At 43.5% G+C, this 17,197-nt stretch overlaps 1 protein-coding gene across 1 annotated transcript; it reads left to right on the forward strand.

Annotated features, from left to right (window-relative positions):
- Positions 1 to 3,284: 3,284 nt before the first annotated feature.
- On the forward strand, positions 3,285 to 13,940 carry MEX3C (mex-3 RNA binding family member C). Its single transcript, XM_027907449.1, has 2 exons — positions 3,285 to 3,612; positions 12,715 to 13,940. Exons 1-2 carry the CDS (start codon positions 3,456 to 3,458, stop codon positions 13,938 to 13,940), a joined length of 1,383 nt encoding a protein of 460 aa, XP_027763250.1. The 5' UTR covers positions 3,285 to 3,455.
- The last annotated feature ends 3,257 nt before the right edge of the window (positions 13,941 to 17,197 follow it).

The raw sequence follows: 17,197 nt of genomic DNA on the forward strand, positions 1-17,197 counted from the left end.
TGAAGAAAGCCTTGGCTTCAGGCCTATTTTACCTATTCAAATGTCTACCTTAGCTCATTTGGCTATAATTTATTACCTCTGAGCTCTTTGTACAATGTTCTTTGTGGGTTTAGGTCTGCTGAATTTGTACAGAACAAAATTTCCTTTGAGTAAGGTAGAAAACGGGGGGGGAAGAAAAGTGGGTCTTTGCAGAAAGATGCTTCAATTAACCCTTCTAAAGCCTTGTTTCGCTTCATGCTCGCCCTGCCTGTGTGAACTGTCATGCCACGCCCTCACTGCCGTGCCATGCCCGTTTGGCTGGTCGCTTGCGCTCCCTACAGCAGTTTAAATCTCCCAGCAACGACCTCGGCTCTACCCCCTGGTCAGCTGATTAGGCCTCGCAGGGCAGCTGGTCTGAACTGGTCTCATGTTTTGAGATCTGCAGCTCAAGGCAAGCTGAACTACCAAGTTCTTCTGCCCACACATGCCTGAAACCCCTGCCCTTCCCACAGAGAGAAACATAAGAAAACCATATTTATTTCACTATTTCCTTCCTTTCACATTACCTCTCTGCTTCACAAATATATTTTATTAAATCTGAAGTAATCTAGAGCAGACACCAGCAGGAATGGATGATTTTATGTGTCACAGAAGTCTCGGGCTCCAGCCACGAGGTTACCCTGGGACAGCAGGTCACCCAAGGCTGGATGCACCCCCAAACCCACAACCCTATGCCTGCAAACACTTGTGCCTAAGTACAAGTGGAAGAATGCCCATGGAGCCTGATTTTAGATTAAAAAATGAATGCTAAAGAGAACCAAATTAAACTATAACAAAATAGAAGAGGGAAGTATTTGAATTTGAGTGGGACTTATTAAGAAAAGAGTAAGTGGCAGCATTGAACAACATGTTCCACACATTATAAAGGTCCAACTGAGTCTTTCTCTACATCTGATTTTATTAAGAAAGGGGGAAAAATTAGCATCAAGAACATAAAAGCCTGTGTGAACCTTATCATCAGCCTGTGGAGGATTGATCCCTGCAGCAATCTCTCTATGGTCTTTCTTCCTCAACCCTGCTTTCACCTCTCTCATAGCACAAGAACGCCTTCTTATCATAATTAACAATTTTAATGTATGGATTATTTCAAGACAATTACATCAGTCCAGCATAGGCAATTCCATGAAGTTGCATTTATAATTCCAGTAATTTCCACTTGGAAACAAAGATATACAAAAGGAAAAAGTTACTGGAGGTTTTCAAAATAACCAAGAGCTTTGGTTATTCATGACAATTTTGAAATACAACCTGAAGTCTAACAGTGGTGTCAGGAAAGTCTTTACTGAGCATTTGTGTCTGCTAAAGGAGCAAATGTAAGTAGGGGGAGTAAAAGCCTCTCTCACTGCATCCAGGGTTTTTGGCTGTTACTTCTGACTCAAGGTGGGAATGATGTTTTCAGTCTCCTTGCTCAAAAAATATTTCTAAGAATGCTTTTCACCTTGTCTACAGTCTCCAGCAGGCAATTATCTAATCCTTGTTTTTACGATTATTTTCCATAAGTAGATAAAGCGACTATTGTGTTCATTTATCTATTTACTAGTTGAAAAGAGGAAATGAAGATCCCCTCTCATCTGGAGCCCAGTGCAGGTGCTGTGGCCCCAGCACAGTGACCTAGAGAGCATCTCCATGAAGGTCCAGGAGCTCTGCTGGGCTCTGACCTGGAAGGAGGATGCCTGTGGACAAATGTCAGCTCTCACTGATGGAATGGTCACAGCAAGGCAATTTAGACTTCAGTCTCACTGCAAGCACCATCCACCTGGGTACCACTTAACACTCCTGGTGATTGCAGTGACATGGATATCTGGCTGCTGAGAACAACGTGCTGAGTCCGAATGCTGCTGTCTAGAGAGCTTTTTCTCTGGTTCAGACCCCATTTCTTTTCAGAAGTCTTCCACCCCAGCACTCTACGGGCTTTGCCATGCTTGCCAGACTCATCCTCCTTCTCTTAGATCCATGAGCCACCTGTGGCACAGCAAATTGTGCTCTTCTCTCGGAAATCTCCCCTTCCCTTGCTGATGATGATCCTTTGACTGCAGACCTCTGCCTTTCTACCCCACCTAAAGATTTGCTGTCCCTCTTGCATCTCATGGTTGTCTGCCAGCTCACAGCTACATGGTGAATACAGACTTTTCATCTCTGCCAGCCCATGCTCCTACCCCGACAACTCCCTTTACCAGTACTGGGAATCACGCTGGCATCTCTAACCTAGACTTGGACTTTTCTCCAGAATCTTTTCTCAGTATGACATTTTCAGGGAGCAGTGTCCCTCCCTGGGCTCTCTCCTCCAGCACATGAAACAGGTCCTAGTGGACTTCACTCCCTGTTCATCATTTCACTTCAGTCACACAGTCCTTGTGCATTTCTGACTCTACGACAGCATAATCACATTTTCAAACAAGCTTCTTCACATTTCACCTGACAATTTTAACCTGTGACTGGAACATACACACACTGAGGGGCTGATATGAAAACCTGCACAACTGTAACCGGTGCATCACAGAGCCTTCACCTCAGTGGGGAAACACACAAGAAGGTATGAGGAGAAAGAGAGTACCGCGTCTATCAGAGGCTTTTGGGGTTTATTTTTGTCCGTTTTGGGGCTCGCCCTTTCTCACCGGGGTGTGTGAGCCAGGCCGCCTTAAGTCACAGCGCCCCGCCATCCCAGGGCTCCCCGAAGCGCGGAGGCGGTGGGGCCGAGGGCGGGCCCTCCCCACACCCCGCAGGCCTCGTCCACCCTCAGTCCCGCCCAGGAACCGGCTCTGCTGCTCAATACCGCGTCGGCGAGAGTGGGGAGGGCGGTATTATCTTCTTCGCCTCCTTGCTGCTGCTCCCCTCTCTCCTTCCGCCGCCATCGGCGGCCCTGCTGAGGGGAGCATCATGAGGCTAAAGGCGCGCTGAGAGCGCGGCCCTGGCGCCTGGGCCGTGCCCGTCACGGCATGGCGGCTTCGTGCCGGTAGGCTCTGCCCCGCCTGGCCCGCAGTGCCTCCCCCGCCATGCCGAGCAGCAGCGCCGCTACGGCCTCCCGCGCCGCCGACCCTCCGCACCTCCCCCTCTCCCCGCTGCCGCTGCTCCAGCAGCGCCTCTCCGGCCTCGGCTTCCGCGACCGCGGCTTGCTCGCCAGAGGCAGCGGAGTGATGGGGGTGGCCCAGTGGCGGGTGGGCTTGGCACCGCCGCCCGACCTCCCCGGGGACCCGAGGCCTGGAGGGGCGGGGGAGGCGGCGGCGGGGGATGAGGGAGACCTGGAGCTGGAGGAGGACGACGAGGACGAGGAGGACCACCTGGCCTCGCTGCTGCTGCTCTCCTCGTTTTCCTCGTCCTCCCAGCCACTCCCGCTGCTGCCGGCGCTGGGCTCCGTCCTGCTCTCGCCCGCCTTCGATTCGCAGGAGGCATTGGGGGGGGCGCACGATCCTCAGGGCATGATGGCGGCAATGCTGTCCCACGCTTACGACGGCGGCGGCGCAGTGGGCCTCAGTGACGAGCAGACGGTACTGCTCCGCCGAAAGAGCGTCAACACCACCGAGTGCGTGCCCGTGCCAAGCTCTGAGCATGTGGCCGAGATCGTGGGCCGCCAGGGTAAGTGGGGGGCCGAATAGGTGTGTGGGGCACCGGATGGGGGTGTGAGGCGGCCTGGGCCTGCTGTCCTTCCCCGGGGTTTGTGGCAGGCCTCTCCCCACACACCTTTGGGGCGTGCCTCTTCAGGGCCAGCTGCAGGAGCCCCTTGCCTCAGTAGTAGCTTCGTGCCTCCTAGGGCGGAACTCTCCCGTCCAGACCCCGGCTTCCCCACGGTGGACAGGATGCTGGCACCAGACTAGCCCTGCTTGAGAAGGTGAGGGCAAGAACTGGGTTAGCTCACACCTTCCGTTATTCTTCATTTGAGCTGGAAAATGCAGTGTATAGCCTGGCCACGTACAGGTAGGTGTTGGCACGGGCCTTGCTCTTCAGTGACAGTCTGCTCATGGTCTTTAGTGAGAAGTTGCCTTTCACTGTAGGAACTTGGGACTGTATTTTACAAAGACTTTTGGGTGAAGGACTTTAATTTTCCTTGGAGAGCAGGGTATGGGCTAACACTGTTCCTACAGCTTTCCATGGCATCCACTGGGACAAAGTGAGACGTGAGGAGCCAATGAGATGGAGAAAGGAGCCATGTGTAGCCCTCCTCTCTGAAAGCCCTTGTCTTTCTGCTCAGGTTGTGGCTTCCTGTTGATTGCTGTTGCTACACTCAGTGGGTCTCTATTATGCCATTAGTATGCAGTCATATCAGTGATGTCACATTTGTTGTTGGCCTTTCATGTGCTCTCGTGGGAACGGTGCTTGGAGGAGTTAGAAAGATGATGTTTTGCACTAGCTTTCTAGTGGTGAACCTAATTGTAAAAGCCCTTTTTATATATCAAGAGAAGCACTGAGCAGTGTTAAGTGTAGGTGTGGAAATGCAGACAATGAAGTTGCCACTCTCTTCCTCTTCCCTTTCTGTGTTTATTGGTTAGGGGATGGTGTGTCTCATTTGCTGATGGGCTCTGATAATGAGTTATCAGAGGTCATCAGTTATGCTGCCTGGTCTCTCTACATCAATGTGGCATTTGGTTGGGTTTTTTTTCCATTGAGTATGGAAGAAATTGTAAAATTGGTCTAAACCAATGTGGTGCTTAAGAAAGGCCCACCAAGTGCCAATGCTTAGGCAGACTTGTTTTCTCCTTCTACTTTTTATTTTAGAATTTTAGTAGTTAAGGGTGGGGGTTTTGTTGTGTGTGTCAAAGGAGAATGAAAGGCTGTGCTGCAGAAATTTGCAGGTAGCTTCCTCTGATGCAGACAAGTTCTCTGTTCAAGCAGAAAATGTCTCTTCCAAGAAATGGTGTTTGAATGTCTTAAGACTGTTCATGTGTCATTGGGGATGGTGGGCAGAGTGCAGGGTGGAAAACAAAAATGAAAACTGATTGCTATAGTCCTCTAAAGGAGAAATACAAACTATTGGGTTTCAAGGACTGATTAGGCTGCCGTGTTTATTCTCCACCAGTTCAGGATTGTTCTCTGTAGTATATTTTTTAGGTACCTCGAGTCACTTAAAAAGAAGATAATGGTGTTTGCATAAAAATAGGATCATTGTTCCTGAAGAGTTCATTTGCTGCTTCTGCTTTTATTTCTTATCTGATGTCACATTGTTTGGCTTGTGATAAAATATTTAGCCTCAGTGGGGAGGGATTGTATAATACAAAGAATTAGGACTACAAAAGAGGAAGGAGTGGAGGGAGAACTAAAAAAATTGTTACCGAACTTACTTGCATGAAAGCTTTGTGTAAGGAGGCTCTTCAAAATTCTCATTCAGGGGAGACATGCTTAGAGACTGCCTTATGGAAGTTGTATTAGTTCCACTAAATATTTGTTAAATGTCTTAGAAATACTTGTCCTTGCATCTCCTTTTATGACCCAGAACTGTGCTGGCTCATTGCATGGGCTCTTGCTCTCATCCACTTGCTTTGCATGTGTCTGCTCTAGCCCACAAAGTGTTGTCAGCTGTAGTGCAGCTTGGTCTGCCTTGAGCAAGGCTGATCAGAGCTGCATCCTTCACAGATTGTTCTGCTCTCTCTAAAAATGAAGATGCTGCATATTCTCTTCCTAGCACACATCCTAACCAGCTGGTTACATTATAGAATCACAGAATGGTTTGGAAAGGACCTTAACTCATCTAGTTCCAACCCCCTTGCCGTGGGTTGGGACACCTTCCATTACACCAGTTTGCTCAAAGCCCCATCCAACCTGTCCTTGAATACTTCCAGGGATGGGGCATCCACAACTTCTCTGGGCAACCTGTTCCAGTGCTTCACCACCCTTAGAGTAAAGAATTTTTTCCTAACATCTAATCTAAACCTACCCTCTTTCAGTTTAAAACCATTGCCCCTTGTCCTGTCACTATCTGTATAAAAAGCCCCTCTCCTTCCTTTTTATAAGCCCCCTTTAGGTACTGGAAGGCTGCAATGAGGTCTCTCTGAAGCCTTCTCTTCTCCATGCTGGACAACCCCAGCTTTCTCAGCCTGTCTTCATAGGAGAGGTGCTCCAATCATCTGATCATCTTCATGGCCCTCCTATGGACCCTCTTTAACAGGTCCATGTCTTTCTTGTGCTGTGTACCCCAGAGCTGGGTGTAGTACTCCAGGTGGGGGTCTCACAAGGGCAGAGTTGAAGGGGATAATCACCTTCCTTGACCTGATGGGCATGCTTCTTTTGATGCAGCCCAGGTTCTTATGTGGGCAACTGTGCTTCCCAAATTTGTGCTGGTAGCTGTGCATAGATGTGGGATATTGCAGCTATAGAAGGTGTGGAGTGCTTGAAATGTGACAGTAGTTAAATGTCTTGCTGCTGGAAGCATTTACATCACTGGCTTAAGATTTTAATGAATAGTTGAGTGTTCCATCTTAAAAAAAGAAGTCATGTAGTATTTCTGAAACCTGACAGGTTTTTGTGCCTTTTTTTTGTTGCTTTTTTTTTTTTTTAATCTTAAATGTTACCTTTTCTTATTCCCCTTGCCCCCCAAAAATAACGAAACTGACAGACACTGGTTAGGGTAGTGTAATATATTTCTTTGTAGTCTTTGAGGTGGAAGAATCCCAAAGGTGAACAACAAAGGAAAAGATATTTGTATCCTTTTATTCTTGTAAAGGCATGTGAATGGGAGCCAGGAAAACTAGATTCCATTCATGGCATTGTACAGACTTCCTGTATTAATTCAAACTAGCTGTTGAATCCAACCTTTGCTAAGTAGGCCAGTCATCATGCTGATCAGAAAAGTTACTTCCTTTGCTGTCAGCAGCTAAAAATCCTGCATGCACAAAGTTGCATTGGTTTAGAAACATAAAGTTGGAGAAAGTATTCTTGAGAAGTGGTAGCAAGAAAGCTTTGTCACCGAGGAGGTGACCTTGTTTGCATGAGAAAAGCTGGCGTAGGGCATATACCCAAAATTAAATAAGCATGTATCCAGACTTAAAAAAAACCAACTTCTGGAGATCTAACTTGGAAGGTTTTGTTTTAATCTCTAAATCACATGAAGGACTTGCAAAAGTCTGCTGTGGATCACCTGAAAACTGTTTCCTCTATGTAAAATTGGTGATGGTGAGTCTTCAGTGCCTCCTGCTACTCTCTTTACACTTAAACTAAGACGTTTAAACACTAAAATATCTTTTGAATAATGCAAAAAGAGAGGTGGTGTCTGAAGACATGAACAGAAAACCTGAAAGGTGCTGGAACAGACAAAAGTCTGTCCTGTAGAGATGCTTTATCCCTGAGTCTATTGACTGTCTTCAGATAGTGATTGCTGAAATATATTTGCTAATACTAATGTTTTGACTATCCAAGTAATGTGATTTTTCCAAGTGTTTATATCCTCAATGAGGTTGGCGATGTTGTTTTCTCCCTAAAATATCACTAGAGTTGGAAGCTACTTAACTCTAAAGCAACACTTTAATGCAGATTTAATGATCGTGGACTCTTTTTTGTTCTTTGTTTTTGAATGTGGGCTCTTGAGAAAAATATTACTTTGCTTAAAATAGTCCTGTAAATTAAAACAAAAACATAATTCTGATAAGTTGGTAGATGATAACTATCTAGCATAGTTGAACAGCCAAATAAAAACAATAGCTATCACTCTCAGGTAGTGGCAAAGTGCTAAAACAATCCTAGAGCAAATACTTGTATTAGCTAAGTACAGTACATAGATATCCTATGGTAGGATAATTATAATACTTTCAAAAATAGTGAATATCTGGGTTTATGTTTCAATGTGTTGTGATGATAATATTACTGACAATACTTATAGCCTTGACTGGTTATTAATTACCTGTAAGGAGTAGTCAGCATAAGCATAACTACATAGCCTGAATTGCATGTTGTTTTTTTAAAAAACTGGATGTTTAAGATTTCCACTCTCATGGATAAGTTTAATTTCACTGAAGTTGTCATGTTTCTCAGTGTCAGCTGATTGCCACAGACAATAAAGACCACAGGTTTAACTAACTTAAGTGAAAAAGGCAGTTATACTTCAATTTTTTTTTTTGCCTCTTCTATAACAAGCAGGTTATTAAATGCTATATTTAATAGCTTGTTCTAAAGACTGAAAGAAAAATGGAACTATTTCTTTTTCTGTTGAAAAGCTATTTTTCTGAGTAGTTGAAGTATTGACATTTTTAGAGCCTGGAACTCCAGGAACTGAAACATGAGCATGCTGTGGCCTGGTACAGTCTGAAATTACTGCTGAATTTTCAGTGGCCTTTTGCTCTGGTACTGTGTAGCAAACATAATTTCAGTTATGCTATTTGTCATTTGTGCTATACAAAGATCCAACACAAGTTGCAAAGTGTATTAGAAGGGTGCAGGTTTTCCAGCTGGGATCATAAATCCTCGCTCATAAACACTGCTCTTGTCTAGCTTGTTGGATGTGAAACACACCAAATGCAGTGCACACTCGGGAGACTGTGTAGTCTGCCAGAAATTCTGTAGTTCACAAGTAAGATTATTTTTTTTAATGAAGCTGAAGTTTAAAACAAAAATCTTAGGTAAAATATCAATTTCTAATCATTTGGTCCTTTTGTTTTTCTTGTAAAATTGTTATGTTATAAAAGAGTATGGTTTCCTTTTTTAAGTCTATAACATACACATAGAAATATTGATTTATGCGCTTCTGAACTGCACTGGATTAACCTGTCTGGCATGAGAGTACAGTGGTGAATTCTTTCAAGCTGTTAGTAAAGTCAGCAGATGTGTCTTAGCCTGTTACCCTCTCTTCTAGTACACTGTGGTCTGAATTTCTGGAAGAGAAACTTTGTTGAGAACAAAGTGTTGGACATCTCAAAGATCTTAAATTTTGTTTTGATGCAATACTGCTACCTCACAGGGCCAATTTCCCATTGTAGGCAAAAAATTTAACAGGGATAAGGCTGCAAACTTCCTGTAACAAAAAATGCTGCTGAGCGCTAGTACATTTTTATTTAATCAAAAGAAAACGCCAAAAAGCTTTAAATCAAGCATTTGTTTCCAATTTCAGTTACTCCTTAAGAATGCCTTTAGTTTTTCTCTTTCAGGTATTCCTTCAAGTGCATGAGATTTTGTCAGTGTCTGATCAGATCTCAGTTTCCTTCACTGGTGTGAGTCAGTAGTTCTGTGGTCTGCATCAGGTTCTCTGTTTCTCCTTTGAACAAAGACACAGTATTTGTTACTTTTTACCTTCTAGTTCATTTTACCTTGGACAACATACTGTGGGATTTTGTGTATAGAAACACAGGTCTATTAGCATTTTTGAATTAAGGGTTTGGTGTAGGTGAAGATTTGCATAGTTTTTTGCAGTCTTCCTTTATTGACCATCTGCTGCACGGCATGAATGGTGTTGCTTTTTATTACCCTTGTGCAGGTCAGCTTTACCAACACTGTTGCTCTCACTAATTTGTTTCATTCGCTAGATCAATGTTCTTAATGAAGAAAACTTTTTTTTTCCCCTGTAGTTATCTGTTGGATGTATTCCCTCTCTTATTTATTATCTACTACTGTATCTTCCTCAGCAGCTGCTACCTTAGTCCTGGTGCTGCAGTAGTGCAAGTAATTAATAGTACAAGTTGCTGCCCTCTGGCTTTTTTGCTGCATGTAACTTGTTTACTGAGTTGCCATCTGTCTTGAGAATTGGAGTATTCTTCTGCCTGTGAGATGGCTGATTTGATAGTGTCCTGGCCTGACACATAGAGGGAAACAGTGTGTAGGCTGACTACTTCATTTTGTACTAGATTGATATATATATCAATTGATAAATTGATACATTCCTAAGAAATCTTTATTAAAGAGTTTCTACATGGTTCTTGAACCAAGGCTTTTGTTTTTCAGAAGAGGGAAATATCCTTGAGAGCTTTTGAGCAGCCTTCTCTTGGGAAGCTTTCTCAACATCATCAGAGATTCTTAAAGCTGCCCTCTTTTTCCACCTGTTAGCTTGGCACCAATAGGGTCGAAGTCCTGCTTCCTTTGATCTAGCACAGCCCAAAATGGTTGACTGTGATTCCTTGGCTCTTGGTTAAAGTATTTGAGGTCTCCAGGTTTTCTTCTGTAGTGGGAGATAGAAGCTTACAGGTTTGTTCTCTCCCACTGATGCTGCTCTTGCTGATCAACATGTTCGGCTCTTGGATCTGCATCCCCTCCCTTGCACAGATATGCCTGTACCTCACTCCTTCCCTCAAGGGAGCCCTCTGGACCAGCTATTGAAGATAATGAACTTCCTCTCCAGCTGTGTCCTGGAAGCAAAGGGCTGTTGTGTTCAGCCTTTGTCCTTGCTGTGTGCAGGGGTCCTGTGAGAAGCAGCTCTTCCTCCCCTGTATTCCAACCAGCATCTGCATGTTTGTGCTACTTTTTTTTTATTAGTAGATAGTACTGAATAAAATGCATCTTTGAGTGGTTTCTAATTGTAAAATTTATTGCTAGTGATACTTTGGGTGCAAAGGACTGACAAAACACTATTTGGAGAGACTATTTTGAGTACACAGACAGTTATGAGATGCTTAAAGTAAATAACGAAAAGGTGAACAAATTACTGCAAGTGAAATGATGCTTAAAACACTTGATATGCAAATGTTACTTAGTTTTTTCAAGATGAGGTTCACTATAAAATAACATTTAATGTGACATACTTTTGAATTTGTGTTAAAATAGGATAAATTCAGTGAAGGCTGAATCCAGTAGACTATCTTGCATGTCATGGACATGCTTGTGTCTCTTACTTTCACACTGCCTGCCTTTCTGGTCCTGTGATAGGTAAAAGAGGCTTCTATATGCACCATGCTTTTCAAAATGCCTTGAACATCTTAGGAAAGAGCCTGTTGTCACTGTGTCATAGCATACTTTATAACTCAGTCCCCCAAAATAAAAGATCAATGTTTCATTAACTTTTTGCTTCTATTTCAGACTGTATTTACTCAATGAATCATAGAATAGAATTTATAGAATCAACTGTGTTGGAAAAGACCTCTGAGATCATCAAGTCCAACCCTTGATCCAACACCACCATGGTTACTAGACCATGGCACTAAGTGCCACATCCAGTCTCATCTTAAAAACCTCCAGGGACAGTGAATCCATCCCCTCCCTGGGCAGCCCATTCCAATGTCTGATTACTCTCTCTGTAAAAAATTGCTTCCTAATATTCAACCTAAACCTCCCCTGGCACAGCTTGTCCTACTGCTGGTTGCCTGGGAGAAGAGACCAACACCCACCTGGCTAAAACCACCTTTCAGGTAGTTGTAGAGAGTGATGAGGTCACCTCTAAGCCTCCTCTTCTCCAGACTAAACAACCTCAGCTCCCTCAGCCTCTCCTCATAGGACTTGTGCTCCAGTCCCTTCACCAGCCTCGTTGCTCTTCTCTGGACCTGCTCCAGCACCTCAATATCCTTCCTCAACTGAGGGGCCTAGAACTGGACACAGTACTCCAGGTGTGGCCTCAGCAATGCTGAGTACAGGGGAAGGATCACTTCCCTGGTCCTCTGGTCACACTGTTCCTAACACAGACCAGGATGCCATTGGCCTTTTTGGCCACCTGGGCATACTGCGGGCTCTTGTTGAGCTTCCTGTCAATCCAAACTCCCAGGTCCCTTTCTGCCTGGCTGCTCTCCAGCCACTCTGTCCCCAGCCTGTAGCACTGCATGGGGTTGTTGTGGCCGAAGTGCAGAACCTGGCACTTGACCTTGTTGAACCTCATCCCGTTGGAATCAGACCATCTCTCCAGCTTGTTCAGGTCCCTCTGAAGAGCCCTCCTGCCTTTCAGCAGATCAACACCCCTCCAGCTTGGTGTCATCTGCAAATTTGCCAACGGTACAGTCAATCCCCTCATCCAGATCATCAATAAAGATATTAAATAGAACTGGGCCTAATACTGATCCCTGGGGGACACCACTAGTGACTGGCTGCCAACTGGCAACCATTCACCACCACTCTGGACCCGGCCCCTCCAGCCAGTTCTTAACCCAGCAGATGATTGGGAGAAATTCGACGTAGGCACATACTATTACATAGTAAGTCTTATTTGCATTCAGTGAACTGCTTGAACTCCCACTTGACAGTTTGAGGAGTGGCTCCTTCATCCCACAGGGAAGAGTAAAGTTTTAAATAGCACATTGATAACAGGAAGCAAATGGAGACTTTTCAGTTAATAAATTTTATATATATCCTACACATGTTGCAATACAGACACTTATCTCACTTGTAAATGTTTAATTTGCTTTTAGGTTGTGCTTGTCGGTGAAAGGCTAATATATTAGCAGACTTGTGTGTGAGCCTTTACTCCTTTTGCAGGATCTTAAAAATAACTGAAGGATACCCAATTAAGGGAAAAAATTTAAACCTACCAGTATGTATGGGATAATCATGAAGGTGGCTGACAGAGGAAAAAGCCATTCATGTTTATTTGCCATCTAATAGGAATTGAGGAGTTGCTTGGCTAAACCAGCCCAAGAAACATTGCTAAAATAGTTTGTGGGTATAAGTGTCAGAGGTCTGTTTGGAAGTAATAGGTAGAAGTTGTTACTGCTTTCTCTAATGTGACTACTTCTGGTTTCACCCTACAGTTTTTTGAAGCTCTCAAACAGCTTAAAATAGATGACTTTCTTGTGACTTTCTAAACGTGAATGTCTTGCTAAACTTGTGTGTGTTTCCTTTAAACAGGTTGCAAAATAAAAGCACTAAGGACCAAGACAAATACTTACATTAAGACCCCTGTTCGTGGAGAAGAACCCATCTTTGTTGTCACTGGACGAAAAGAGGATGTAACCATGGCCAAAAGGGAAATTCTCTCAGCTGCTGAACACTTCTCTATGATCAGAGCATCGCACAACAAGAACGGTCCTGCCCTGGGAGGCCTACCATGTACCCTTAACCTGCCAGGTCAGATGACAGTCCAAGTCAGGGTGCCTTACCACATAGTTGGGCTGGTGGTTGGACCAAAAGGAGCTACAATCAAAAGAATTCAGCAACAGACCCATACCTACATAGTCACCCCCAGCAGGGACATGGAACCAGTCTTCGAAGTCATGGGAATGCCTGAAAATGTTGACCGTGCACGTGAGGAGATAGAGATGCATATAGCCATGCGTACTGGGAGCTACATCAAGCTGAATGAAGAGAGTGATTTCCACTACAATGGTACAGATGTGAGGTTTGAAGGAGGCACTCTCAGTTCTGCATGGCTTGCTTCTAACCCTGTCCCTCCTAGCCACACCAGAATGATTTCTAATTACATGAATGACAGTTCCAGCTCCTTGAGAAGTGGCTCCACAGATTCCTATTTTGGAAGCAATAGCTTGGCTGACTTCAGCCCAACGAGTCCTTTCAGCACAGGCAACTTTTGGTTTGGAGAAACACTGCCTTCAGTAAGCACAGAAGACCTTGCGGTTGACTCTCCTGTGTACGACTCCTTACCAACGCCTTCCCAAACCATTTGGACTCCTTTTGAACCTGTAAACCCTCTCTCTGGCTTTGGTAGTGACTCTGTTAGTAATGCCAAGCCTCAACGCCAAGGGAGCCGGCCATCTACTCCTCGCTTGTCACCCACATTTCCAGAAAGCCTGGATCACCCACTGTCTAGGAGAGTGAGGAGTGACCCACCTAGCGCTGACCACCAAACAGGCCTTCCCATCTACATTCCTGCATTCTCCAATGGCACCAACAGCTATTCATCTTCCAATGGTGGCTCCACGTCCAGCTCGCCTCCTGAGTCGAGACAGAAGCAGGACTGCGTGATCTGCTTTGAGAGTGAAGTAATTGCAGCCCTGGTCCCCTGTGGCCACAATCTCTTCTGTCTGGAGTGTGCCAACAAAATCTGTGAAAAGGATACACCATTGTGTCCTGTTTGCCAGACAGCTGTTACTCAGTCAATTCAAATCCACTCTTAAATATATATAGATATTATTATATGTGGACTTTAAAGACTCTTAAAGGCGTGGGTGTAATGGTACCCTCTAATGAATTCTGACTTGGGCTTTCTTGGGATTAGGCTGAAGTTGTTAATAAACTTATACTTTCTCAAAAGCCTGCTTTGGTAACACTAAACCTAAGTGGTCTCTGTCCGGTTCAGTGTAAGCAGATGGCATGTTTAGCAGATACATCTGGTGTAATGTTATGGCACAGTGAGGGGAAGTTTTCATAAATTGCACAACAGAAAAACAAACAAAAAAACCCCAAATTTTGCAGGCTTTTCTAAAGGATCTCTGTTAAGTGTTTGACTTCTGTGTGCTGGCAGCAATGAACCTTGTTGCCTAAATGCACAAGTACTCATCTGCCTTGGAGGGTATGTGGCATTATTAATGTATCAAACAACACTTCCAATGCTGTCTTCTACAAGTTTTAAAAAACAAGTTTGGGGAAGTATTTTTTCCTTTGTGTGACAATTTATGCCTAATTCTTCAGCATTGCAAATATCTTTTGTTTTAGAGCATAGTTTAGTTATTGAAATGGATTGCGTTATTGGCAGGTTCAGATAATAAATTACAGTAAGGTAGGGAGAGAGAAGCTGCCTGATGTACCTCCATTTTGTCTTTGATAAAGGCAGTATGTTCAGAGGATCAGGACTGTCTCAATTTGTGAATTCCTACCCACTGCTTTTCTTAGTGTAATATGGAAAAAGTCTGGCTGGCTTCATCCATTTACAGTAAGGGCTTTGGGATGCACATACTTTGACTTATAGTGATGATGCTGACATTCTGTTCATTAGTCTGATCAAGCTGTTCTTTAAATACCTTTTGAGAGACTATGTAAAAAATTCAAAGCATTTTTATGTTCAATTCATGTCTTACTGTAGTGGGTTGACCTTGGCTGGGTGCCGGCTGCCCACCAAGCTGCTCTATCACTCCCCAACCAGACAGGGGAGAGAGAATACGATGGAAAACGACTCATAGCTTGAGATAAGGTAGTTTCCTAAAGCAAAAGCAAAAGTTTGTGCTCACATAAGCAAAAAGGAAAATAAGAAGGTTTATTCTCTACTTCCCATCAACAGTGATGTCTGACCACTTCCTAGGATGCAGGGCTTTCAAAACACATAGTGGTTTCTCAGTAGGTAAATTGTAAACAATGAATGCTCTCCCCTTCCTCCTCCTTTCCTTAGCTTTATACCTGAGCTGAGGTCATAGGGTATGGAATATCCCTTTGGTTAGTTTGAGTCAGCTGGCCTGGTTGTGTCCTGTCCCAGGATCTTGCCCGTGATTGGGGAAGGAATGTTACAGTGTGGATGCTGTGCTCAGCAGTAGCCAAAACACTGGTGTGTTATCAACACCTTTCTAGCTACCAATGCAAAGCACAGCATTGTGAGGGCTACTATGCAGAAATTAACTCGATCTCATAGACCCAATACACATATATATTTTATTTTTAGTATGAAAAAGGGGTTGTGTAAATGCCCTTGTATTATTCATGACAGCAGCTGTGACAGTGGCCCTGCAATCAGTTTACTTAATTTCAAAACTGTCTTTCTAAAAATAAAAAGAAAAAGAAAAAATCTCTTGAATGAGCTTCTTACATTTCAACCTGTGGATGTTTCTAGCTTTTTCATCCTCAGTACGTTCCCAAATCTACTAGCATATATTAAAACAGCAAAAACAAACAAAGACACAAAGAAGAGTTCAAATGCATTTTTTTTTATTTTTAAGGCATTATTATCCCAAGACAATCTTTTTTTCTCCGTATAACAAAAAAAAGAAATTGTGTATTGAACTAGTAAATATACAGAAAACTTTATTTCCACTTGAAGAGTTACATTTCCTATAAAAGTTTACAAATAACTGTTTTCATTTTATAATTTTCAGTATAAGAGTTGCCTTGAAGGCATATTATGTACTGCATAATTTTATTGCTATAATTGCTTGTAGAATGGTTACGTCAGTATTGAAACCTGATCTCTAACTGCAGTCTTGTAAATGTGAAAAAATGTTCACTGAGCATGTATTTTGTTTTATTGCATTGTATACCACAACTAATAAGCCAAGGAATCAACAGACATTAGGAGCGTGTACCACTTCTATAAACCACAAACTAAGAATGATAAACTATTGATCTAGCTTAGTATTTGCTAATTTTACTACACTCTTTGTTATGTATATGTAGGGAGGTCATAGGGATTATAAATTCAATTTTAGTAAAGTTTAAAACATATATTTTATGATAAAGGCCCTTTAACTTATGATGGCCAAAGCACTGATATTATATATTTGCTGTAAAGAGAATTATGAGAGTTTTATTTTTCTGATATTAAAAGTTACTTAATAAAAACTTGTTTCCATTAACTTGAATGTTTTGCTGTCTTCATGGTTGTCACTTGGAGCAGCTCAGGGAGGCTGGGGCTGACTGCTATCCCCCACCCATCCTGGGGGTTCCTGGTGCTTAGTGCTTCATGTGCAGGGATCAGACTGGTAGGATCCCATTCCAGTGCTGTAGGACTCAACTCCTGAAAGAAGTTTAACTGGTATAAACAAAAAGTGAGGGGTTTTGTGGTTTGTTTTTTTTGTTTTTTTTTACCACAAACTACCCTTGGCCCAATTTTTTCCAAAGTTGCAGGAAAAAGTTTCCAGAAGCTGCTGAATTAACTTTGTCCTTGGAGAGACAGTTTCTTGTATAAACTATTTTCATTGGTGTTCTATAATTGGGTCATTGTCTGTAGAGGATATTTGAAGGAGAAACTGAGGAGGAGAGGATGAAGTAAAGCCCCCAGACCCAAATAGATAAGACCCCTCGAGTGAAACAGTGCATGTGAGAGAGGAGTTCCAGAGTTCTCACACATGCTTCGCTAACATAATGGGGGAGGGACTGAAGGCCTCTAGCTGGGCGGTGCTGGCCACACTGGCCCAGGTAAACGTCACTAGCTACTTGGATAAAAAATGCAGGTGGCTCGTGTCGGGGCTCTCAAGATTCACATGAAGGACAACGTTGCCTTTTTCGGGGATGCCTGCTATCTTTGTTAGCCTGTTGCCCATAATGAGAACACAAACTAACAGAGTGTCAGTTTATGCGGTGCTTTATTCGGGCCCGGGGTCCCTGTGGACTCCTGTCCCAAGACAGGTACCCAAAGACCCACATTTTGAACGCATCTTTTATACTATTTTCCAAGCAAGGTTACATGATTGGTTTTACATTTCACAGAAGACATAGCAGTTAAACATAA

Source organism: Empidonax traillii, unplaced genomic scaffold (genome assembly GCF_003031625.1).
Source record: "Empidonax traillii isolate 1590-97213 ecotype Southwest subspecies unplaced genomic scaffold, ASM303162v1 scaffold1470:size116804, whole genome shotgun sequence".
In the NCBI taxonomy this organism is placed as follows: domain Eukaryota; kingdom Metazoa; phylum Chordata; class Aves; order Passeriformes; family Tyrannidae; genus Empidonax; species Empidonax traillii.